This window comes from Acinonyx jubatus, chromosome A2 (genome assembly GCF_027475565.1).
Source record: "Acinonyx jubatus isolate Ajub_Pintada_27869175 chromosome A2, VMU_Ajub_asm_v1.0, whole genome shotgun sequence".
Lineage (NCBI taxonomy): Eukaryota > Metazoa > Chordata > Mammalia > Carnivora > Felidae > Acinonyx > Acinonyx jubatus.
Window position 1 is genome coordinate 44,580,917 of NC_069383.1, and position 24,945 is coordinate 44,605,861.

General features: G+C 38.8%; 1 protein-coding gene and 1 pseudogene across 4 annotated transcripts in view; one reads left to right on the top strand and one right to left on the bottom strand.

Moving 5' to 3' along the window:
* BBS9 (Bardet-Biedl syndrome 9) overlaps positions 1-24,711 on the bottom strand; it is a 439,643-nt gene extending 414,932 nt beyond the window's left edge. For 2 of the 4 annotated variants that reach the window (XM_015065036.3, XM_053218246.1), the window contains exons 1-2: positions 23,927-24,673; positions 7,584-7,704 (exon numbers count right to left, since the gene is read on the bottom strand). In XM_015065036.3, the coding sequence (XP_014920522.1) occupies positions 7,584-7,695 (112 nt within the window). In that variant the 5' untranslated portion in view covers positions 7,696-7,704; positions 23,927-24,673. Of the gene's footprint in view, positions 1-7,583; positions 7,705-23,926 lie in introns of those variants that run through there. The other 2 variants (XM_015065037.3, XM_053218247.1) reach the window with 2 other exon arrangements.
* Positions 16,793-17,350, top strand: LOC106968678 (NADH dehydrogenase [ubiquinone] 1 beta subcomplex subunit 10-like; annotated as a pseudogene).
* Positions 24,712-24,945: the final 234 nt, after the last annotated feature.

Genomic DNA, 24,945 nt, shown 5'->3' on the forward strand with positions numbered 1-24,945 from the left:
TAGGAAACTAATACTTTGGGTTTTGAAAGTGCTGTATTAGTATAGAATATTGTCTTTTTCTCATCTACTTAAGAGTTCTATATACTTATTTACTGAGAGTTTATTATGTGCCAAGCAATGGTCTAAGTAAGTTCTTTTATGTACTAACTCACTAAATCCTCATAATAACCCAATGAGAGAGGTACTATCCTGGGAATTTCAATCCTGAATAGAGACACCAGGAATCTGCTGCTCAATGATCTGATGGCAGCCCCCTGGAGGTCTACAAAGTCTCTAGAGCCATGCTGTTCCCATCCCCCACTAAGGCTTGGCCAATTCAACTCCTCCTGCATTTGGAAGATCTATGTCACTCTTACTCCAATCCCTTTTCATTTGTATTTACCATAGCTGTTTTCTGTAACCTATGGCCAAAAAATAATAATAATAATAATAATAATAGATTTTTAAAAATTGGCAGCAGAGAATAAATTGCAGGTATCAATTCCTACAGGGATATTTGGAAATTGGCTCTTTAGCTGAGTTGGGGCACAAAAGCAGTAAGACTCCTGTTCACATTGTAAACAGGGTTAAAAGACACTGTACACAGTGACAGAATGGCCAATCAAGTTTACACCTCCAGTTAATGGGCATCTAAGACTCTGTGCCCATTGAAGGTGGCACTCTAGTAGACTGGATAGCTGTTGGCCTAGGCCAACTGAACAGGAAGAAGGAATGCCAAACCATATATAAGATGGCTTTTATAAAGGCACTGGATAAGTTAAAATAAGAGAATGATAGGTTTAAACCTCAAAATTCCCATCTCAATGTAAAGAATAAGACTCTGGGTCCTTGGGACGCTGCAGAAAGAATTTCTCACTTCTTACATCAGTGGGGCTTAACCACTAAGAATCTAATTCAAGGATTGCTTCTATAGGTTTTAAGTTACAGTAACAAGTGAGTTCACAGTCTCTTCAGGTTTCCTGCATAAAAGTAAAGACAGGGATGCCTGGGTGGCTCAGTCAGTTTGAGAGTCCAACTCTTGGTTTCAGCTCAAGTCAGGACCCAGGGTCATGGGATTGAGCCCCGAGTCAGGCTATGCACTGAGTGTGAAGCCTGCTTAAGATTCTCCTCTCCCTCTGCCTCTCTCCCCCACTTATACATTCTCTCTCTCTCTCTCTCTCTCTCTCTCTCTCTCTCTCTCCCCCTCCCTCAAAAAAAAAAAAAAGAGTAAAGACATTCATCAGAAAGAGGGGGACTACAATGTTACATAATAAGTTACTGGCAAAGTCTTGGATATACTTAAACCTCCAAACTTTTCTAAAACACTCCCCCACTGAGCTTGCTATGTATCCCACCATGCCCTAATCCCTATTTCACACACTAAATAACCAAGATTCAACTTCAACACAGCCCTATCTTCAGAGATAAAAGGAAGGCAGGATGGCAAAGCCCACATAACGACAATTTAACCCCTAAAATCAAAAGGTGTAAGTATGATAATTAAAACAGCAGGACTTTTATAGTAACCAGATCTCCGGTAATAGTCTAATTTCTAACTATGATTAATGGGATACCCAGGAATGAAATGAATAGGCAACTCATTAAAACCCTTTTTTTTTCCCAGTGGTTCACTTATTTTTTTTATTACCAAGTAGTATTCAATTGTAAGAATGTCGTATAACATGTTTATTAAACTCAAGTTTTTTGGGAGGCACCTGGTGGCTCAGTCAGATAAGCATCCGACTTCGGCTCAGGTCATGATCTCAAGGTTTGTGGGTTCAAGCCCCGCATCAGGCTCTGTGCTGACAGCTCAGAGCCTGGAGCCTGCTTCAGATTCTGTGTCTCCCTTTCTCTCTGTCCCTACCCCACTCGTGCTCTGTCTGCCTCTCTCTCTCTCTCTCAAAATAAATAAACGTTGAAAAAAAAATGTAAACTCAAGTCTTTTTTTTGAAATCCATAACTAAAAATATTCTAGGTCCATGAAAAAGAGGACTAACTCAAGCCACCATATAGACAGTCATGGCATCTCACTCATTTCCACACTTAAGTCAATTTACAGATTCACAGCCCCTTGAATAAAGACAACACAGTGTATAGATGTTGCTATAACACCACACATGCCTAATATAAATTTTCCTCAGATCCTTCCTTACAGGACCAATAGTCATTTATTCAGGTGCACTGAGGGAAGGGAAATACCTAAATTGTGTGAGAATGATGAATATTGGCTCAAGTTACTACTAACTCTCAAAGCCCAGAAATATACTATTGTTTCTAATTATGGAGACTCAGTAATAAATGAATTTTTTAACTTAGTTCAACCAGTGAGAGAGCAAAGCCAGCCTATGATTTCTCTCACCCAGTTTCTGAGAGTCTAAATGATATGCATTGCAGGCACCTGGGTGGCTCAGTTGATTGAGCATCTGACTTCGGCTGAGGTCGTGACCTCATGGCTTATGAGTTCGAGCCCTGCGTCCAGCTCTGTGCTGACAGTTCAAAGCCTGGAACCTGCTTCAGATTCTGTGTCTCCCTCCCTCTCTCTGCCCCTCCCTCACTTGTTCTCTGTCTCTCTGTCTCTCTCAAAAATAAATAAACATTAAAATTTTTTAGATTTTAAATAAAGGAAATTTATTTCCACAGAAAACAGTAGAACACCCATTTGGTTCCCCAACATTTACATGGGGGATATTATATTGGGACAGCTCTATGGAAACCACTGGAACTCTATCTCCCAGTTAGGGAGAAAATCAAAAGCAATACCACTCCTAGGCTTGATTTGGGGTAGTTTCCAAAATTCAATGCCAAAAAGCTTCAATATGCACATGTGGTGATTCCCATCACATCCATGTTCTATAACCAAATGTGCCAATATTGAAGTCTAATGGGTCTTATAGAAAGAGTTAGGGTTGATCTGTATAAATTGGCAATCCCAATTTCTTCTATTATTCCACATCTTATCTTTTCTTGGAGCCAACTGATACGACTCATCTGCTTGAATACAGTTCTAGATCTTAATAATGCATTTTTTCCTTTCCAGTAAACACAGAACAACAGAAACAGATGGCTTTCACCTGACAAGAAAAGGCATTTATCTTTAAATGTACTGCCACAACCCAATCTGCAGGAACCAGGACTACCTCATCACCTCTTAACAGCCAAATAGGACTGAAAGAAATCTGAGTGAAACCCAGGAATCTCCAAGGACCCTCACCCATACTATCGGGAGCAGCAATAAATGAAACTACTACAATCCTCTTCAAGCGAGCATTAGTGTTCTAGATCCCTCAGGAATGAAGGCCTACACCAATTCTCCAGTTCCTTGATCTCCACTCAAGACCAAGAGCCCTAATCAGCTGGTCAAAGTTAAAAAAAAGAAAAAAAGAAAGAAAAGAAAAAAGCATAGTTACATAGCCTGGTGACCAGACACAAAACAGAAGGTATTTCCCCATTATGACTTCTTTAAGTTACCATACAATTTTTTCTACTCCTTAATCTTAATTTCTAAAATTTTTCTTTCTCTTCTTTTCGTATAGGTTTTGAACACAGATTGTACATACATACCACTTAGTCTAAAGGCCGAATATTGGAACATGGTAATGACTCAATGACAAGAGAAAGGGATATCACCCAAAGATCCTGGACTTTTGCAGAGCCAGGGCTCCCTGAAAGTGTCTCTGAAGCAGAAGGTGCACATGGTTTATCTCCCACTGCAGATGGGTAGGAACACATGCTTGTGCTGTTAGTTATATGGGGACAGCTGCCACAGGTGAGGTATCAATGCTGAGTAGCTAAAAGATAAACATAGTAGCTATTTTTCTGTCAGCCCTATGTTTTCTACTCAGGATTCTTACAGGAAACTAACTCTCCTGCCTGACCACAGGCTGGCATGAAACCTAAGCTGACCCACTCAGAGTCTCCCTCTCAGCCTCACTCTCACTACCTCTCTCACGAGTCGGAATCTTGAATTCAGAAAAACACTTTAAATGCATGGTGTCCGATTTCAACAGGGATCTCAAGACTTAGGAAGGAATCCTTCTATATATCAAGTTGGCTTTGCCTACAATGATTTCAAGATGCCTAATACCATCTTTTCACTCTCTGATCACCCCAAAGAAAGTAGGGGTCATTACTGTTTCAACTTCCCGACCTGACCTGCAAATTTCTCTTCATCTGTATCCATTCTTACCCTCTCGCCTTCTGTCACAGTGAAAAAAAAAGTGCTCACACCTGTTTAAGGGTAACTCTTCCCTCTGCACACCTGATCCCATCGCTATCTTCTCTGAATTCCTGCTCTATTTTTTTTAAGATTTTATTTTTTTTACAAAATTTTTTTAATGTTTATTAATTTTTGAAACAGAGAGAGACAGAGCATGAACCGGGGAGGGTCAGAGAGAGAGGGAGACACAGAATCTGAAACAGACTCCAGGCTCTGAGCTGTCAGCACAGAGCCCGACGCGGGGCTCAAACTCACAGACCGTGAGATCATGACCTGAGCCGAAGTCAGACGCTTACCGACTTGAGCCACCCAGGCGCCCCTAAGATTTTACTTTTAAGTAATCTCTGCACTCAACGTGGGGCTCAAACCTACAATCCCCAGATCAAGAATCACACACTCCACCTACAGAGCCAGCCAGGTGTCCCGTCCCTGCTCTATTATATCCTCCATGCCATACACTGAATTTTTCCCACTTCTCCTTACCCTATGCTGCCCCCCAGTTATTATCCTCCCTTCTTCCCTTCACAGCTAAGTTTCTTTAAAGAGCCATTAACATGCAGTCTTCCGCACCTTCCACTCCTTCTCTCACCACAAATCTAGATTTTGTCACCATTGTGCCCACTCATCCACCCTCACCAAGTACACTAATGAACTACTTGCTGTTAAATGGCGTGGAAACTTCAGTCTTCATGTCACTAAACCTTGCCTCCCAGGTACCAGCCCAACTGGTTCTCCTTCCTCTCTGCCTGCCCTTCTCAGAATCTATTACTATCTACCCTTCCCAAACCTCCCCCTTTAATGCTTGTATGCTAAAGGTTATGGTCCTAAGGTTCCTGCCCCCTTATTCCACCTTCTTTCCCTGTGCATTTTCATGCATTTCCAGGGTTTCAAATACAACCAGCATACGGCTCACCTCAAAATCACTACCTCTATTCTGCCTACTAGACATTCCTTTTTCAAACAGAGCATGTCCCAAACTGCTCTCATCTACCTTCCACTCCCTAAGATCAACAATAATTATTCAACTGTAGTGTACCACCATTCAACAATGGAGCTTGTCAAAAATGCAGATACCTACACCCCCCTGTAATCCACCTCCCTCCAGGAAACATGACCTTATAGGATTTTATATAGGTGAAATAGAAAATCTTTATATATAATAATCACCCCCAGAATATGATAATGCTGGTGGTCCAAGTTTTGAGAAATAATAATCGGGGATTTTTTTTTCCTATGTGGGACACACACAGGAAATTATTTTTGTATAGTATCCTTGGGAAAACAGAGGGAACTGCTCACAGCTGGCCAAAAATTGGGAAGAAGCAAACTAGTAGCTGGTGACCCACTGGTGGCACCTCAGTGAAGAGCTCTAAAAGAAATGAGTGAACAGTAGCCTATTAAGACAATCAATCAGGATAGTTTCCAACCAAGTTGAGCTTCAGATAGTTTGGGCATAAATGAGTTTGAAATTGTTCTCTATAGCATATATTTTTGTAGTCTCAGCACTCTATGCTGCCAAATAATAAAGGAATCATAAGTTTTAACAAACAGGCAGGAGATAAGGTTCATAACGTTTGAGGAAACTCTCAGAACACCCTCTGAGTAGAAGACTTTCCCATATCGTATCAGTGGAAGGGCAGGGCCCAGATTTTCCTTAGAAATAATTTGGGTGCTCAGTACAGCTTAGTACCTCCCATTCTTCTTTGTCAATATAATTTTCTTCTTTCAGGGGGAAAAAAAGGAGGAGAGAGGGAAACAAACCACAAAAGACTCTTAACGACAGAGAACAAACTGAGGATTAGTGGAGGGAGATAGGTGGGATATGGGCTAGATGGGTGATGGGTATTAAAGAGGGCACATAGTGGGATGAGCACTGGGTGTTGTATATAAGTGATGAATCACTGAATTCTACTCCTGAAACAAATATTGCACTGTATGTTAACTAAAATGTAAATTAAAAAAAAATTTTTTTCTCCTTTCACCTTGTCCCCAAGATTCTATTGTTTTTGTTACAGGAAAGGGAAATAAAATAACAAAAAAATGTAAGGGGACAATATTTATAAACACTGAACAAAAGAATGATTATAATAAGTTTGTTTTTTAAAAAGCTAATGACTATCTGGATTACAAAAAAGAAAAGAAAAAGCTCATGACTATAATTATTAAAACAGGGGCACCTGCGTAGCTCAGCCGGTTGAGCGTCAGACTCTTGATTTTAGCTCAGGCCATGATCCCATGATCATGGGATCGAGCCCCATGTCAAGTTCCATACAGCATGGAGTCTGCTTAAGATTCTCTCCATCTCCCTCTGCCCCTCTCCCCAGCTTATGCTCTCGCTCCCTCTCTAAAAAAAAAAAAAAAATTAAAAAATAATAATAATAATACAATTTCCAAATAGCAATGACATAGAACTAAAATGTTTTAAAGACTGCTTCAAAAAATATGAAGATGCAAAGAGGAGCAAATCGATATAAGAATAAGACAGAATGTTGTTTTCAGTATCATAATATGAAAATGAAAGTAATGATTTAATTATTTTTTCTACCATCCAATAGAACTAGAAAAATTTTTCCATTCTGGTATGAATGGCTTTCAGATTCAACTTTTAGAAAATAGAATTTTCTGGGGCTCCTGAGTGGCTCAGTCGGTTGGGCGTCCAGCTTCAGCTTGGGTCATGATCTTGCGGTTTGTGAGATTGAGCTCTGCGTCAGGCTCTGTACTAAGAGCTCAGAGCCTGGAGCCTGGAGCCTGCTTCGATTATGTATGTCTCTGTCTCTCTGTCTCTCTCTGTCTCTCTCTCTCTCTCTGCCCCTCCCACTTGTGCTCTGTCTCGTCTCTCGAAAATAAATAAACAATAAAAAAAAAGAAAATATAATTTTCCTTGAAAACAATTTCTAAAAAATTTCAAAATTAAAAATATTTTGGGACACCTGGGTGGTTCAGTCAGTTAAGTATCTGACTCTTAATTCTGGCTCAGGTCATAATCTCATAGTTCATGGGATTGAGCCCCATGTTTGGCTCTGTGCTGACAGCATGGAGCCTGCTAGAGATTCTCTCTCTCCCTTTTCGCCCCTCCGCCTCCTTTCTCTCTCTCTCTCTCTCTCAAATTAATTAATTAATTAAAATATTTTAGTGGCTCTACTTCCAAATAATATGACAGAATCAACAAATCAAAAAAAAAAAAAGAGCAAAACAGAAGTAAAAACTATCTTTGTTAGCCTTGTTAGCCTGCTACCTAAATATTACTTATAAGGAAAACTACCTTAAAAATTAGGGCATAATTCTATAGTTCACTTACATTCTATAAAGTACATTTTTAAAAAGGAAGTCATTTTTATTTTATTTCTGTAAAGCTTTGCTCCAAGATGCATGGCCATAAGTTGCTTACCTTGTCCATTTCCAGTATTGTCAACATCAGCCAAACACAAACAGCCTTGATCAAATTCTTCTTTTTCTCCCAGAACAGTAGACCACCAATCCCGGGCTTTAAATAAAGACATTTTCGTTCACTATAAAAAGAAAGCATTTATTTATAGTAAAAATCTACTTCACACCATGAATTATGAATTAATTATTTCTTAAGGCATAGCAAATTAAACTTGGACAGTGCTAAAACATTTCTGAATTTAATTTTGTATTTTGCAAACATATGTGAAACCACAAATCAAATGGCTGGAAACATAATCAAATATTTTGCAATGCCATTGGAGAGTCAGTCTGAAAAATTATACGTGTATGTTGAGCCAATTCTCTCTTCTGGGACATGTAGTAGACAATGACACACAGTAACAAAAAAAATATTCTTTGTAGGATCAAGATTCAAATTCTAATAGCACTCGTTAGTACATAATTCCTTAGCAAAATACCTAATTTTCCTACAGTTTGGTCACTGAAAAGACTGCATCATCTCATGCCACAATGAGTTGCTGAGAAAAGCAAATGAAGTCAAACGTATCAAATGGCTAACACTGGAACTAGTATATTACAAGGACTCAAAAAGCATTCACACCCTTTCCCCATTCTAATTGTAGAAAGGCAAAATGGAAGACGAAAATGCACACCAAAAAAGAACCAGGAAAACCAGGTATAGGTGCATTTATACCACTATACCACTAACCATCTGTGACACTGGCAACCCATAAAACTTCTCTCTGCTTTGATTTCTCATCTAGAATAAGGGTATACCAGCAACATCTACCACAAAGTTACCGACATGGATGAATGTGAATGCCCACTGGACCCCAAATTATAACACAAACATCACATATCCTGAGATTCTATGAAAGTTCGTTTATCCAACATAAATAAGCCTTTCCTTCATGCTACCCTGATTTAAATAATAGGAAATACAGTCAATTTTCCTTATTTATAAAGACATTCCATTCTATAAGGTCACAGCAAACACTGAGTTAGTAAATACTGAACTATTGCCTCTAGGGGAAATAGAGAAGCTCCTGTGAGCCTCTAGTCACAACTTTTTCATCAACCAATCAATACATAACTTTGTTTTTTGTGTTTCTCTGTTTAAAACTACTTTATTTAATATACTGTTGATTCATTAACATTCAACTCTACAGTCAGCAACACTATAACTCATATATTTGAAGGAAGCTTATCTGATACATGTATTTTCTCTGTAAGGTATATCACAGCCTTCTTGCACCTAATTAGAAACATTACACGGCACTTAAGCATTTTATATGGGGACGATTTTAAACAAAATCAGAGCATATAAATAAACAAACAAATCCAAACAACAAAGATGTGGAAAACATGGCACTAAGTAGGCCACAAAAAGGACACTTATTTATAGTATAAGAGCTGAAACAAGAAGGCAAAGAATCACTGTGATTGATATCTTCCAGGAACATGTGTGTCAAGTGACTTAAATTTTTTTGCCACTCTGTGTATGACCATGAATGACCCAAAAGCACCATAAGTATTGACTCTGGTATCACAAATAAATTTTAGCAAACAGGTAAACTCACAAATATGGAATCTGCAAATAATGAGGATCAACTATACATTTAAAAAATGTAAATCAGGGGCGCCTGGGTGGCTCAGTCGGTTAAGTGTCCGACTTCGGCTCAGGTCATGATCTCACCGTTTGTGGGTTCGAGCCCCACATTGGGCTCTGTGCTGACAGCTCAGAGCCCGGAGCCTGTTTCAGATTCTGTGTCTCCCTCTCTCTCTGCCCCTCCCCCACTTGCACTCTGTCTCTGTCTCAAAAATAAATAAACATTAAAAAAAATTTTTTTTTTTTAATGTAAATCAGGGGCTCCTGGATGGCTCAGTCGGGTAAGCATCTGACTCGGCTCAGGTCATGATCTCACAATTCTTGGGTTCAAGCCCCGCATCAGGTTCTGTGCTGACAGCTTGGAGCCTGGAGCCTGCTTCAGATTCTGTGTCTCCCTCTCTCTCTGTGTCCCTCCCCTTCACACTCTGTCTCTCTTTCGCTCTCTAGAATAAACATTAAAAATAAATTAAAAATAAAAAATGTAAATCAATCTGCTTCTTAAAGTATGCCTTCCACATAGGTTAATCATAGAAAGCAAGACCACTTGCTTTCCTTAAGTTGGCCAAGAAATTAGCTGAGAATCATGCAGTGGTGAAAAGTACAGACTCTGGAGGTGGTCAGTGTGAATTTGGATATATGTTCCATACAAACCAAGAAACCAAGGACAGGTTACTAAGAGTTACCAAAACTCCCCATACTTCAGCTTCCTCATCTATAAAATAAAGAGGAATAAGTAAGAATGCATAGAGGCCACCTATGAAAAGGAAGAAAATATTTGCAAATTATATATCTAATTATGATTAATATACATAATACATAAAGAACTCATGAATATCAACAAAAAACGTTTTAATGGGCAAAGGACTTGAATAGACATTTAACCCAAGAAGAGTTACATGGTCAAAAAGCATGTGAAACAATGTTCAACATCACTAATCATTAGGGAAATGCAAATCAAAAACATAATGAAATACCACCTCACACCCATTAGGACAGCTACTACAAAAAAAAAAAAAAAAACAAAAAACCCAGAAAATAACAAGTGTTGGCAAGGATGTGAAGTAACTGAAACCCTTGTGCATTGTTGATGAAAATCTAAAATAGTGCAACCACTATGGAAACTGTATGGTGGTTCCTCAAAAAATTAAAAATATAAATTACCATATGATCCACTCATTCTACTTCCGGGTATATATCCAAAGGAAATGAAAACAGGAGTTCAAAGAGACATTTGCACTCTTATGTTCACAGCAGCATTATTCACAATATCTAAAAGGTAGAGGCAACCCAAGTTGGGTTGTCCATCAGTGGATGAATGGATAAACAAAGTGTGGCATATACATACAATGGAGTATTATCAGTCTTAAAAAGGAGGGAAATTCTGACACATGCAACATGAATGAACCTTAAGAACATTATGTTAAGTGAAATAAACCAGTCAAAAAGACAAATACTGCATGTTTCCACTTATATGAGGTACCTAGAGTAGTCAAATTCATGGAGAGTAGAATGGTGGCTGCCAGGGTTGGGGTGAGAGAGAAGTGGGAAGCTTTAGCTGATGGGTATAGAGATTCAGTTTTACAAGGTGAAGAGTTTTGGAGACTGGTTGCACAAAAATGTGAATGTACTTAACACTACTGAACTGTACACTTAAAAATGGTTAAGATGCAGCACCTGGATGGCTCGGTCAGTTAAGCATCTGACTCTTGGTTTTGGCTCAGGTCATGATCTCACAGCTTTTGAGCTCAACCCCCACATCAGGCTCTGCACTAACAGCACAGAGCCTGCTTGGGATTCTCTCTCTCTCCCTCTCTCTTTGCCCCTCCTCTGTTCACACACTCTCTCACTCTCTCTCCCAAAATACATAAACTTTTTAAAAAATAGTTTTAAAAATTTTTAATAAAAATAAAAAAATAAAAAATAAAAAAGTTAAGACAGTAGGGTGCCTGGGTGGCTCAGCTGGTTAAGCACCTGACTTCTGATTTTGGCTCAGGCTATGATCTCACGATTTGTGAGTTCCAGCCCCACGTCAGGCTCTGTGCTGGCAGTGCAGAGCCTGCTTGGGATTCTCTCTCTCTTCCTCTCTCTCTCTCTCTCTCAAAAAATAAATAAATAAACTTTAAAAATATTTTTAAGTGGTTAGGGTGGTAATTTTATGTTATGTATATTTTCTCACAATTCAAAATAAAAAATAAAAACTTAGTTTGAAAAAAGGAACACGGTTTTATAGCACAACACTTGGCACAAATAAGCACTCAATAAACGTTAGCCATTGCTATGGTTTTTACCCTTTTTATGATATTTTTTAAAACCTACATTGAAGAAAAGAAACAAATGTCCTTCAATGTGTGAATAAACAAACTATGGTACAGCCTTACCATGGAATAAAACTCAGCAATTTTTTTAAATGAAGTAACAACAACTTGGATGGATCTCAAGAGCATTATGCTGAGTGAAAAAAAAAAACACCCAATCCCAGGGGTGCCTGGGTGGCTCAGGCAGTTAAGTGTCTGAATCCTGATTTCGGCTCAGGTCATGATCTCAGGGTCTCAAGATTAAGCCTGGCAGAGGGCTTCTCACTGGGCATAGAGCCTGCTTAAGATTCTCTCTCTCCCTCTCTCTCTGCCTCTCCCCCTGTTTGTGCTCACACTCTATCTCTCTAAAATAAAAAAATAAAACAAATAAAAAGTCTTAAAAACATCCAATCCCAAAAGATCACATATTAAATAATTCCATTTCTATAACATTTTCAAAATGACAAAATTAAACTGATGGAAAACAGATCAGCAGTTGCCAGGGTTAAGGGAGGGCGTGACTTTAACAGACTAGTAGAAGGGGATTTCTTTGAGATGACGGAAAAGTTCTGTACCCTGATTTTGGTGGTGGTTTCATGGGATAAATTTTAATTTCTTTGAGCCATATTCCAAAAAGAAAAGTGTATGTAATGTAAAACCTAGTGAATCTAAATAAGACTTATAGTTTAGTCATAGCATTGTATAAATGTCAATTTAGTAGTTTGATAATTGTTCTGTTATTATTAGGAAATCACTACTTTTGCAACTTCTATGTGAGTATAATATTATTTCAATGACCAGTTTAAGGAAACAAACAACAAGAAAGAAAGAAAGAAAGAAAGAAAGAAAGAAAGAAAGAAAGAAAGAAAGAAGAAAAGAAAAGAAAAGAAAAGAAAAGAAAAGAAAAGAAAAGAAAAGAAAAGAAAAGGCAAGCTTCACTCAAGGCCTCTATTTACACTAAAAAAGAAATCAGATAAAGGCAAGGTGTTGATGGACATGAAGGGAAAAATACATAATAGGTAAATAAACTTAAAATGAGTTTTAACATATGTGGGAGAGTTTCTGAAAAACATCTGCATCACTTGTTATTACTAATGGCATTATATAACCATACAAATTGCCAGATGACTAAACTTGAAATCTGGCAGCAAGCATACAAAAAATGTAATAAACACTTTATTATACTTTTATTAGATTTTTTTATTTGAGAGGGAAGTAACAGTACTTAATAAGTGCCATATATTCTCATTATATATTCAGAAATATATGGAAAGTTGTAATATACCATATCATTAGACTACCAGTATAAAGATACATCATTCTCTTGCAGCCCAGAGAAGAGTGTTACCCAAATTCAGTACCACTCAAAGACTTACTTGGAGGGTTCACAGCATTTATCATATAGTTGTCATCATGGCTGTGATTTATTACAGCGAAAGAATACAAAGTATAATCAGAAAAGGGAAAAGGTGCATGGGAGGAGGGTGTGGGGGAGCTGAGAGGAAATCAGACACAAGCTTTCAAGGTAGAAAACCTGGGCTCTGTGGTCAGAGGCCAGGGGGAAAAAAAGGCAAGATGGCCAGAAAACTGAATAGGGGCATCAAATGAGACCAAAGGAAAGCCAGGAGTGAGCCACCTGTAAGGAAATGAAAAAAGGTATATCTAGAAAAAGAGAATGGCCAGCTATACGAAATGCTGCTGATAATATCATAAAGAATAAAGACTTAGAGGCACAATCTCCATTTGGAGACATAGCCAAAAACAGAAATCAATAGGCTAACCAACAAGTGTGAGATCCTTTGCACACATTCAGCATCAGCCAGTTCAAAGGACTCTTACAGAGAGAAAATAGAAAGGGAAGATCTATATGTTCAGCATCCAAAAGGGTCACTTTCACCTCATGCACGCAGAAGAGAAAACCTCATGGGTTTTCTATAGAACAGATTAAATGCCTAAGTGACGGTCATAGAGAAGAGTTTTTTCCATCAATGCTATTAAATGATATTTTTAAAAAATCAAAGTGCTAAGATAAGTGACCACAAAAGACATAGCTACTGTTTGAATATAAACACACATGACTGAAATAGCTATTATGTGAAAATGGCCTCAAAATCCTGAGTTAATGAACAAATTTTTTCAGCTTGCTAAAATAAAAATGAAAAACAAAAAAACCCTCCGATATGAAAAATTAACTCTCCAACATAGAGAGTTGTCTGTAAATGGAAATGTTCTACATCAAACTATTTTTCAAGGACTTCTAGCATAGAATTTAAGATCTATTCTTACTAACAAAACAACACAGGCAACTGTTTCTCCTGTTCTCAGTTTCTCCTTAGTCACCCTTTACTTCACTAGCTGCTGAAAGCCCTCCTTTTCTACACTGTTCAGCTCCTTGCTACCCAAAGTGTAGTCCCTGGACCAGCATCAGTATTACCCAAGAACTTGTGATGCAAAATCTCAGCCTCATGTCAGACAAAATACCCAGATGATTCACAAGCACCTTAAAGTATAAAAAGCACCAGGTGACCTGATACCTGATAGCCAAAGTAAATGTTTTCCTATATTAGGGCTCTACTTTACCACTTCCTTTTTTCCTGGGAACTGTGCTACAAGTTACCTTTCCAAAGCTTGGGAAAAAAAGACTTATTTTTCAAGCCAAAGGGCATGAACAGCTAGAAGGTACTTAGTAATCAGCTGGTCCTCTCATTCTGTAGGAGAGACCCAGAAAGGTTAGTTGTAGGATTCCTCTAAGTCACACAGCTACTGGCAGAAACTTGTTTCTGTGTGCCCTCTCCCTGGTCTCTAGATCCTTGTCTTTTCAGGCTGCCACTGCCTGCAATTTAATATCAGGAAAAAAATTGAAAAGCATGAGTCAGTAGAGGGGTTATTTTGTTTTGCTTTGTTGTAATTCTTAAGAGGAGCGAAGGGTGCTGATTTTAAACACAGGTCCAACAAATGGCTCTTCCTCACAGAACCAGAGCTATTTAATTATTTCGGACCAAATGACTTTCCTACCAGGGCAAACATAAGGTAATACATAGCAGAACTGCATAAATTCCATTACATCAAAATCCTACATACTGGTTCTTCCATGTCCCAGGCACTATCACGTACCATTGTGGACAATAATGTATTGAACTGTAAGGACTTACATCTCTATAAAGTTAATAAACAACAAGAAAACCAACAATTTGAGCTGATGTCAGTAGCCAGTATGTGCTTCCCAAATGCCTCTCTCTCTCTCTCTCTCTGATTTTAAAGACAGAAGCAAAGAAAGGCATGCTGCCCATTCCCAAGAAATTAAGAAACCACAAACTGTGCTAAGTTGGCATACCATTAATTTCCTTTTGCAAAAATCGGTGGATTTTAAAACAACTTAAGCTGAAAGACAGTAGATTTTTTTTTTATTTTTTTTTTAATGTTTATTTATTTTTGAGAGACAGAGACAGAGACAGAGTGCGAGCAGGGGAGGGGCAGAGAGAGAGGGAGACACGGAATCCAAAGCAAGCTCCAGGCTCTGAACTGTCAGCACAGAGCCCGGCGTGGGGCCCAAAGTCATGAATTGTGAGATCATGACCCGAACTGAAGTTGAACGCTTAACCGACTGAGCCACCCAGGTGCCCCATGAAGAACAGTAGATTTTAAAAAGGAGCTCCTTTCCACTTTGGCTTCAAAGATGAGTTCCACAGCAAGCCTGAATAATTTAAGATTGCTGAATATCCCTGTTTATCTACAAAAGGTTTAATCCTATGGCTCAAATAAAACATACATACAAAAAATTTATCTTTGCACATAGCAGTTGGTTTCCTAATAAGCATGTATATAATAACTTTTTAACTTACTCTTTAACAGTTTTACAAACACTAGATAGAGTACCTTGATACCTAATGGAACTCTGACCAAATCTTTTTTTTTTTAATTTTTTTTTTTAACGTTTTATTTATTTTTGAGACAGAGAGAGACAGAGCATGAGCAGGGGAGGGGCAGAGAAAGAGAGGGAGACACAGAATCGGAAGCAGGCCCCAGGCTCTGAGCCATCAGCCCAGAGCCGATGCGGGGCTCGAACTCACAGACCGCGAGATCGTGACCTGAGCTGAAGTCAGCCGCTTAACAGACTGAGCCACCCAGGCGCCCCACCAAATCTTTTGATAACATAAGTATGTCTCCCATAACCATTATGCTATGCAATTTAAAGTTTCAGAAGATTTCACTTTTAGAATGACATGTGAGAAGCTCCATGGACCCACTCCCCAGGAAAATTGGTGAAAATTATTTTTTAAAACAACCATTTAAAGTCTCTGGATATTGTCCTAAAATAAAGAAACATTAAAAACCTCCTAAAACTCAGTAAGAAAATTAAAAGTCTATAGTATTTTAAAAAAATGAGATTCACTCATTCTCTCCTCACTCCTGGCTCACAAGATAGAAACTCCACTCCAGACTGGTACAGCCAAGAATAAGGCACCCTTCTCCCCACAGCTCCTAGTCAGAGAACTATCTTCCCTGGAGGAGCAGGACATCAGCATTATTCATCTTGCTTCCAGCTACCTGTTGCTGACTAAAAACAAAATAGAAAATCTAAATAGACCTACAACAAGTAAAGAGATTGAATTAGTAATCAAAAAACTACCCACAAAGAAAAGACTAGGCCCAGATGGTGAATTCTACCAAACACAAATAACAATTCTTCACAAACTACTCCAAAAAATAAAAGAGGAAGGAATACTTCCCAACTCATTCTTATAAGGCTGGTGTTACATCAATACCAAAAGTAAGCAAACACAAGAAAACTACAGACCAATATCTCTAATGAATATGGATTCTCAGCAAAACACTAGCAAATGAATCAAGCAATATATAAAAGAACTATGCACCATGACCAGATGAGATTTACTCCAAGAAAGCAAGGTGAGTCTAACATCCAAAAATGAATTACAATAGCACACCATATCAATAAAACAAAAATTAAAAACCACATTATCGTCTCAACTCAGAAAAAAGCATCTGACAAAATAAAATCCACCACTCTTCCACTAAAAAAACCACTAGTAATAAAAGGGAACTTCCTCAAACTGCAAAACCTATGGCGTATATCATACTTAAGGATGAACAACTAGATGCTTTCTCCCTAAGACCACACACAAGACTAGGATGTCCATATTCACCACTTTTATTCAACGTTGTACTGGAGGAGCTGCTACGCTGTGCCAACCTAGGTGTGGGACCCAGGTAGAGGCGAGGCTCGAGTGTCAGAGATCAGAGGCCCCCACACACCACCGCCATGCCATGCTGGACAGTTGGGACAAGGACGTGTACCCGGAGGCATCATGCCACACACTGTTGCCCTCGCCGTAGCTCTCAATGCCCAACCCCATAACATATTTGACGAAGGCCTTAGACCTCCTCGTGGACCAGCCCGTGACCTAAGAGACAGCAGCATGTAAAGAACAGGTATTACTACTACCACCAGGAGTTCAGCCATGTGCCAGACATCACTGAGTGCCAGGAAAAGAATGTCTTGTGCATGTTTGAAGCAGAAATGCAATGGAGAAGAGACACTAAAGTTGACCAAGAAATTGTCAACATTATCCAGGAAAGGCTGAAGGCCTGTCAACAGAGGGAAAGCAAGAACTACAGGCAGAACTGTGTCAAGGAGCTGGAGTGGTTCACCCAGGTGGCCAAGGCCTACCAGGACCACAATCACGATTTAGGGCCCATTATTCTACCAGGAAGTACCTGGCAAAACAGAAGCAGCAGATGCTGGCAGAGAGAAAAGCCACTAAAGAGGCCGCTGCTGCCTCTGGCAGCAACTTGAGCCCCTTCACACAACTATTACTAAAATAAAGAGTAACAGAGGTGCCTGGGTGGCTCAGCCATTAAGCATCCGACTTCGGCTCAGGTCATGATCCATGAGTTCAAGCCCCATGTCAGGCTCTGTGCCGACAGCTCAGAACCTAGAGCCTGCATCAGATCCTATGTCACCCTCTCTCTCTCCCCCTTCATTGCTCATGCTTGCTTGCTCGCTCGCTCTCTCAAAAATAAAATATAAATAAATAAATAAACATTTTTTTAAAAAAAGAGTAACAGAAACCTGTTCTGGTGTCCCCTTCAGCCCCGAACCTTATTGATGAGCTTTCATCAATTCATCTTATTGTCCCCATCTCCCTTCAAATCCAGCTACTACTAAACTTGTAAGAGAAATAAACAAAAGGCACTATTAACAAAAACAAAAAACAACAACATTGTACCAGAGGTTTTAGGTCAGGCAATTAGGTAAGAAAAAGAACTAAAAGGCTCCAAGATTGGAAAGGAAGTAGTAAAGCTATCTTTACTCACAGATGACATGATCTGGTAGATAGAAAATCCTAAGAAATTCAGTAAAAAACTATGAGAGCTAATAAACAAGTTAAGTAAAGTTGAAAGACACAATAATATTAATATACAAAAATCAACTGCATTTACGATAGCATCCAAAAGAATAAAATACCTAGGAATAAATTTAACAAAGGAAGTGTAAAACATATACCTTGGAAATTATAAAATATAGTTGAAAGAACTAAAGGAGATCTAAATAAACAGGAAAATATCCCGTGTTCATGGATCTGAAAACATAACATTATTAAGATGGCAATACTTCCCAAACTGATCTACAGATTCATTGCAATCCTTATCAGATCCCCATAGGACTTCTTCGTACAAACTGACAAGCTTATTCTGAAATTCATATAGAGTTGCCAGCAATTCAGAATAGCCAAAACAATCTTCAAAAAGAAGAACAAAGTTGAAGGATTTCCCCATTTCAAAACCTAACTATAAAGCAATAGTAATTAGGACAGTAAGTACTGGCGTAAGGATAGACATATAGATAAATGGAAAAGAATGGAGAGTCCGAAATAAACTTACACATCTATGGTAAATTGATTTTCAACAAGGATGCTAAGACCATTCAATGAGAAATTGCAACAAATGATTATTATTGGATAGCCACATGTGAAAGAATGAAGTTGGACTCTTACCTAAAACCATATAAAAAATTTTATTCAAAATGGATCAAAGACCTTTATGTATGTTAATACACAGCTAAAGCTATAAAATTCTTAGAAACTCCTAGAAGACTTCTTAGAAGAAAACTTAAAAGTAAATCTTCATGATATCAGATATTGTGACAGATTCTTAAGTTTGACACCAAAAGCATAAGTAACAAAAGAAAAAATAAAGGGATTTCACCAAGAGTTGAAACTTTTTACTTCAAAGAACACAAATAGGAAACTGAAAAGATGACCCATAGAACAAGAGAAAATACAAATCATATCTCTGATAAAAGATACCTATCTGTAACATACAAAGAACTCTTTATGACTCAATAATAAAAAGACAGAAACCCAATTTAAAAATGGGCAAAGGATATGAATATATATTTCTCCAAGTCAGATATACAAATGGCCAACAGACACAAGAAAAGATGCTCAGTATCATTAGCCACCAGGGAAATGCGTATCAAAACTACAGTGAAATACCACTTTGTTCCCACTATGATGACTAGAATCAAAAAGTCAGACAGAAACAAGTTTGGGCAACGATGTTGAGAAATCAAAGTCCTCATACAATGCTGTTGGGAATATAATGGTACAACCACTTTGGAAAGTGATCTGGCAGCTCCTCAAACACTTAAACATAGAGTAATCATATGATCCAGCAATTCCAGTCCAAGAGAAATGAAAGCATGTGTCCACATGAAAATTTATACATGCATGTTTATAGTAGCATCATTCATAATATCCAAAAGGTAGAAATGATCCAAAGGTCTATCCACTAATGAATATATGAACACAAAGTTGGCATGTCCATTAAATAGAATACTCTTCAGCAATAAAAAAGAAGTACTGATATATGCTACAACCTGAAAAATTAGGCAAGAGAAAGAAGCCAGTCACTAAAGACCTTTTTTTTTGTGATTCCATTTATGTAAAATATATAGAAAACACCTGAAACTAAGTACTGCATGTTAATACTACTTCAACTAAAAATAAATAAATAAGCAAACAAACAAATAAATAAATAGATAGACAAAATGTCCAGAATAGTCAAATCCATACAGGAAGAAAATTAATTCCAGTGGGAAATAAAGGACAAGAGAGTTGCAGCTGGAGTGCCAAGTTTTCTTTTTGAGGTGATGAAAATATTCTAAAATTGGCTACAGCGCAAGTGACGGTTGCACATATCTGTGAATATACAAAGTAAAATATACAAAAATAACGTTGAGTTGTACAAATTATATTGGTGCATTGTATGTTCTATAAATTATATTTCTTTTTTTTTAAGTGTTAGAAATTTTATTAAAGTTAACATTTCACAAGGTCATACTCATACAAATCAAACTGCCAAAAGTTCCAGGCATACAAACTGTCATCTGTGTTAATGTGCCATCTTTCTTCTCCAAATGTCAAAAATATACTTATTTTAATGATACAAAAAGTCGTTAGAGAGTCCATTTGTGCTGGGTAAGAAATCTATGTCTTCATTCATTTCATGAAATCCATGTTAAAAGAACCTTGTCTTGGTTGTATATTATCACAGCACTCTTGTATTAATCCATTTTCCTCAATTCCCCAGAGTGGACTGCCATCTTGTTTTCTCAGTGGTAGGGTCCATTTGAGACTCTTCAAGCTGACTGGGTGTAAATGGTTCCACCAACATCTATTACGTTGTATAGGCCCTTTAGAGAATTCAGTCTCAGGATTCACATTTTTGCTATATAAAATAGACTTTTGCAAATATTTCCTTTATCCTCAAGGATAAAACTCCATGGTCTCAGTCTTCAAAATGGCATACCTCAAATAAAAGCTGTATTTGTTCTGAACCATCATCAACCATATTTAACCTGGTAAATTACCCGGGCAGAAAGGGGCTCTCCTCTCACGGTCCCCTTTGGGCTCCTGCCTGCCGCCCCTTTCTCCACCCGGCCCTATAAATTATATTCCAATAAAGCTATTATTTTTTTTAAAAGAATAAATGGTGATAGACATATGAGGAGTGGTTTTACCATTCTTTATGCTTTTGCTTATGTGTAAAATATCCCATAATAAAAAATAATAAACTTTCACTTTTTTTAAAGTAGGATATTCCCATATTCTGGCCCCATTTACCACTCCAGCAGAACAAAATGATAGCAAGTTAAATTCAGAAGGTTAGCAAAATAAACCCTACCCTTTCTCCTAGAAGGACATCCCACCCCATTAAGAGAAAGAAAAATTAACTAGAAGGGTGCCTGGGTCTCACTTGGTTAAGCATCCAACTCCTGACTTGGGTTCAGGTCATGATCTCACAGTTCATGGGTTTGAGCTCAAGTTTTGCACTGTCAGTGCAGAGCCTGCCTGGAATTCTCTATCTCTCCATACCCTGCTCACACTCGCACTCTCTCAAAATAAATAAACTTAAAAAAAAAAAAATTTAACCAGAAATTAAGACATAAATGAAATTCTAGGGGCACCTGCCTGATGCAGCCTACTAAACAAATAAATAAATAAATAAAATTCTGATTCATTTTCCAAATTCAAAGAGATACAGGCCTTGACTTTAAGATATTAAGGCAAGTAGTAGGCAGGGAAGGTCAGTTACCGGCAGGTTAGGAAGAAGGAAACTAAGAAACATGGGACATTTTTCAGCTGTGAAACCTGGTTTTTCTACTACAAAAACAAAAAGTATGCTGAATGACCAAAAATTAAATATATATAAGTTGATTTTCTTATTTGGTTTAGTTAACTGTCTTGAATAAAAATAGGAAATAAGAATTTGCATTTTATCCACTCTTCATTCAATGTTGATTTCCAGCTCCTCAGTGGTTTTGTTTTTAAGTAAATGAAAAACAAAAACCAAAGATAAGATTTTCAGTGGTTATTATCTCTTCTCCCAAATAGGTAACATTTACTAATCATTTACTAAGTCCCAGGCAGTGTTCTAAGTGCTTTGCAAGTATTCTATTTTAATCTTCAAAACAGAAGGTAGGTACTGTTACTCAGGTATGGAGAGATTAAGAAACCTGCCCAAGTGGTCACAACTAGTAAGTAGTAACAAGTAGCATCCAAAACCATTCTGTCTACTCCAGAACCCTAAACAAGTGTAACTATTCCACAAAGACCAAAAAGCTACACTGTTAATATTAACTCTAATCATTCAAGTTCAAACTGCAGGAAAGTATTTTACACACGTTATTAAATTTTTAAAGGATGACTAGAAAACAATAATTCGAAGGTTTTAAAAGGTCCATACCTATAAAGAGCCACAAAAGATTGATTTCTTATGCCTTATTAGAATAATAAGTAGAAAATAATCTCTCTATCCCCTCAACTCCAGAAATGCTTTTCCATATTTATCACTTGACACTTTTTTTAATTTTTAATACTTGCTTATATATATATGTTATCTTCCACACCAAATTTACTCAGATTTAGTTTTTCTTTAAGATATGGATGTTTTCACACCCGATTGGCCTAGTCCTACAATAAGGAAGGATGACTAGAACAATCACTGAAACAATAACCCCAAGAATCCTGTGGAAAGAAGACAGATCCTGGAATTAGAAGGCACACTAACACTATTGTTGTTCGTATTTGGAGTTTTGCTTTCTCCAGGTCATGCTAGTGCTGCCTCAAATTTTGGAAAGTAGGAATCAGGGCATTCAGTGCAAGAAAGATGACAAGTGTATGTAGAATTAGAAGAATGCTGCTTTTGAAGATAATATAAGAGATCAGTGTTGGAATTTTCAATAAAAGACAGAGAAGACAAAACACAGGAAAGGGAGATAGACAGATTTAGGTTCCCTTTTTCATTTCACACTTTAGCAGAGTGACCTTGGACAAGTCCCTCACCTTCTAGTCTCCCAACTGTTCTGCGGAACGGAAAGATAAAATGACCTAACACATGTAATTGCTTACCCAATACCCAACCCATAGGATGTACTCAATAAATGTCAGATAAATGTCACTAGTAACCTAGTAGTAGTAATAGAAGTGGTGGTGGTGGTGGTGGTGGTGGTGGAATGTATCCTGAGCAAGACAAAGTTACGAATGCCAGTCTGACCTCTGGACTGGATATTTAAATGGGATATTCAAAAAACTGACAGTAACCTTTCACTGAAATGTTAGTTGGCAGAGATGTTTTATAATAACTCCACGTGTTTCAATAATTTTTGAAAAATATTTGAAAGTCTTTATTCTGAGGGATGAAATTTGATACACACATCAAAAGGTTTAAAAGATTAAAAAATACTATATAGGGGCTCCTGGGTGGCTCAGTCGGTTAAAAGTCCAACTTCGGCTCAGGTCATGATCTCACAGTTTGTGGGTTTGGGCCCCGCGTCGGGCTCTGTGCTGACAGCTCAGAGCCTGGAGCCTGCTTCATATTCTGTGTCTCCTCTCTTTGCCCCTCCCCTGCTCACGCTCTGTCTCTCTCTCTCTCTCTCTCTCTCTCAAAAATAAACATTAAAAATCAATAAATACTATATACTATTGATATTGGATTGTTCCCCCTCAGTGAATGTTTCCATCAAGAAATTGTACCACAAACATAAGTGTGTAGTTGCAACTTAAGAGCACACAGCTACACAAAATGGAAAATTCCTTAAACTCTAATAAATAACTTCTAAATTATTTGCAAAATGAAAAGCTTTTTTTAATTCTTTTAAATAAGGGTTAGGTCTATTCACACACACACACACACACACACACACACACAAATCTCAGCAATTATTCTATTTACGTATTTCTAACAAGTTAGAAAATCTATCCCACTCTAAATGCTGGCAGATTTTAGTGAAGCCCCATAGTTTTCCCCTAGCATCTTCAAGTTGTGTGTGTGCGTGTGATATGGTTTCATGTTCAAAGTATAAGTGAGATGGAAAAAAGAAAAAAGGAAAAACTATGAATCTCTCCAGGAAATTCAAGTCAGTTGCAGGACTGGATTGGAGAAAGGAGATGCTGATAAAAAATCAGCTCAGGTCATCTAAACTGCTGTGGTCTGCAATACACAGAGAAGGAGAAGCAATAATCCTATTGCAAGAAGAATTAAAGGGTATTAGTGCATGTATCCTACTTCAGTCATAGGCTGAGAACTGCTTTGACCATTTGCTCCCAAGACCTGTTGAAGTGCCAGGGGAGGAGGCTGCTTGCGCACCACGTGACATTCCTGACTGGAATCTTTAAAATTTCTTATCACCCTTTCTCTTAAATGTCCATAAATCTCACACACGTTGTGTCGTACTTGCGCTTTGTCTTATTTTTAACGCAAACATCCTTCTGAAGAAACCTATCATCCAATATCCCCTCAAGCCATTACATGGCATCAGGGATCAATCTTGCCCCCAAAACGAAACACAGAAAGGGCATTCACTCTCCCGGTGTTTAATTCCAGACACACTCTTACCTGATGCCGAATCAGGTGGGTCCTGCTCCACCTTTCCGGCAACTCTCTGCAGATCTCCCTTTAAGAATGCCCGCCAGGGTCCCAGGGCTGGAACGACGAGACCAATGGAGGGTGCAGAGAAAAGCAACCCCTCGCTTCACTATTCCCTGTCGTTTCCCCGCTCCAACCTGTTCCACGTCCCAGGCAGAGAGAAAGCCTCACCAGGCAGCACCACCACCTCCACAGAGTTGGAGTGACACCCACGAGGAGTAAACCTGCATCCTTTCTGTGTCAAGCCCAGAGACAAGCGGGGAAAACGGCATCAATCTCTTGGAAGAGTCCAGGCAGGCCAGAACAACGGCAAGTCCCGCTTCTCACAAAGAGGAGGAAATGGTGAGGGAGGCAGTCAGCGGGATGTAGAAGATAAAGGACACCACGGCGGAAGGGACACCTCCCCACTCCTGCCTAACTCCAAGCCATCTTCGCCCTGTTGTCATAGCACTTTACAACGAACGCCGCTGCGCAAGTCGGATGGTTCAGCTCCGATGCCTTCTGGGGGCTGTAGTCCAGAGTGGCTGAGGAGGTGGAAGGCCAAAGACTTGTTCTGCGTGGGTAGTGGTTGGAATCAGATTTCTACCGGACGGGGCTGGAGTGAACCACTCCCTGGTCCTCATTAGCAGAGGGATAATTAATACCATCCCTTTTTGCGTCTTTTGACTGTTCCTCAGACTTAGGCTCTGAGGAAGACCCGCCTTCGACTCTGCTGCGGACGCAGGCCACACCCCCTCCACGCCTTCCCGTCCCGCGTGTCAGCACTCGGGGGTGGGGCTTTCCTAGGGGGCGAAGCTCCGGCAGAAGGGGCGGAGTGTCAGGGCTTCTACGCGGGCACGCGCTTCCGAGCCTCTGGGATCCGGTACTTTTCCCGCCCTGAGGCGCAGAGGCCCAAACCTTGAATTTAGCATTGGTGGCCAAGGTGGCCGCAGAAATGAGCGCCATTGTGTGAGCCCTGATGGCTGAGGTGGTGCTGGCCCAGTGCATAA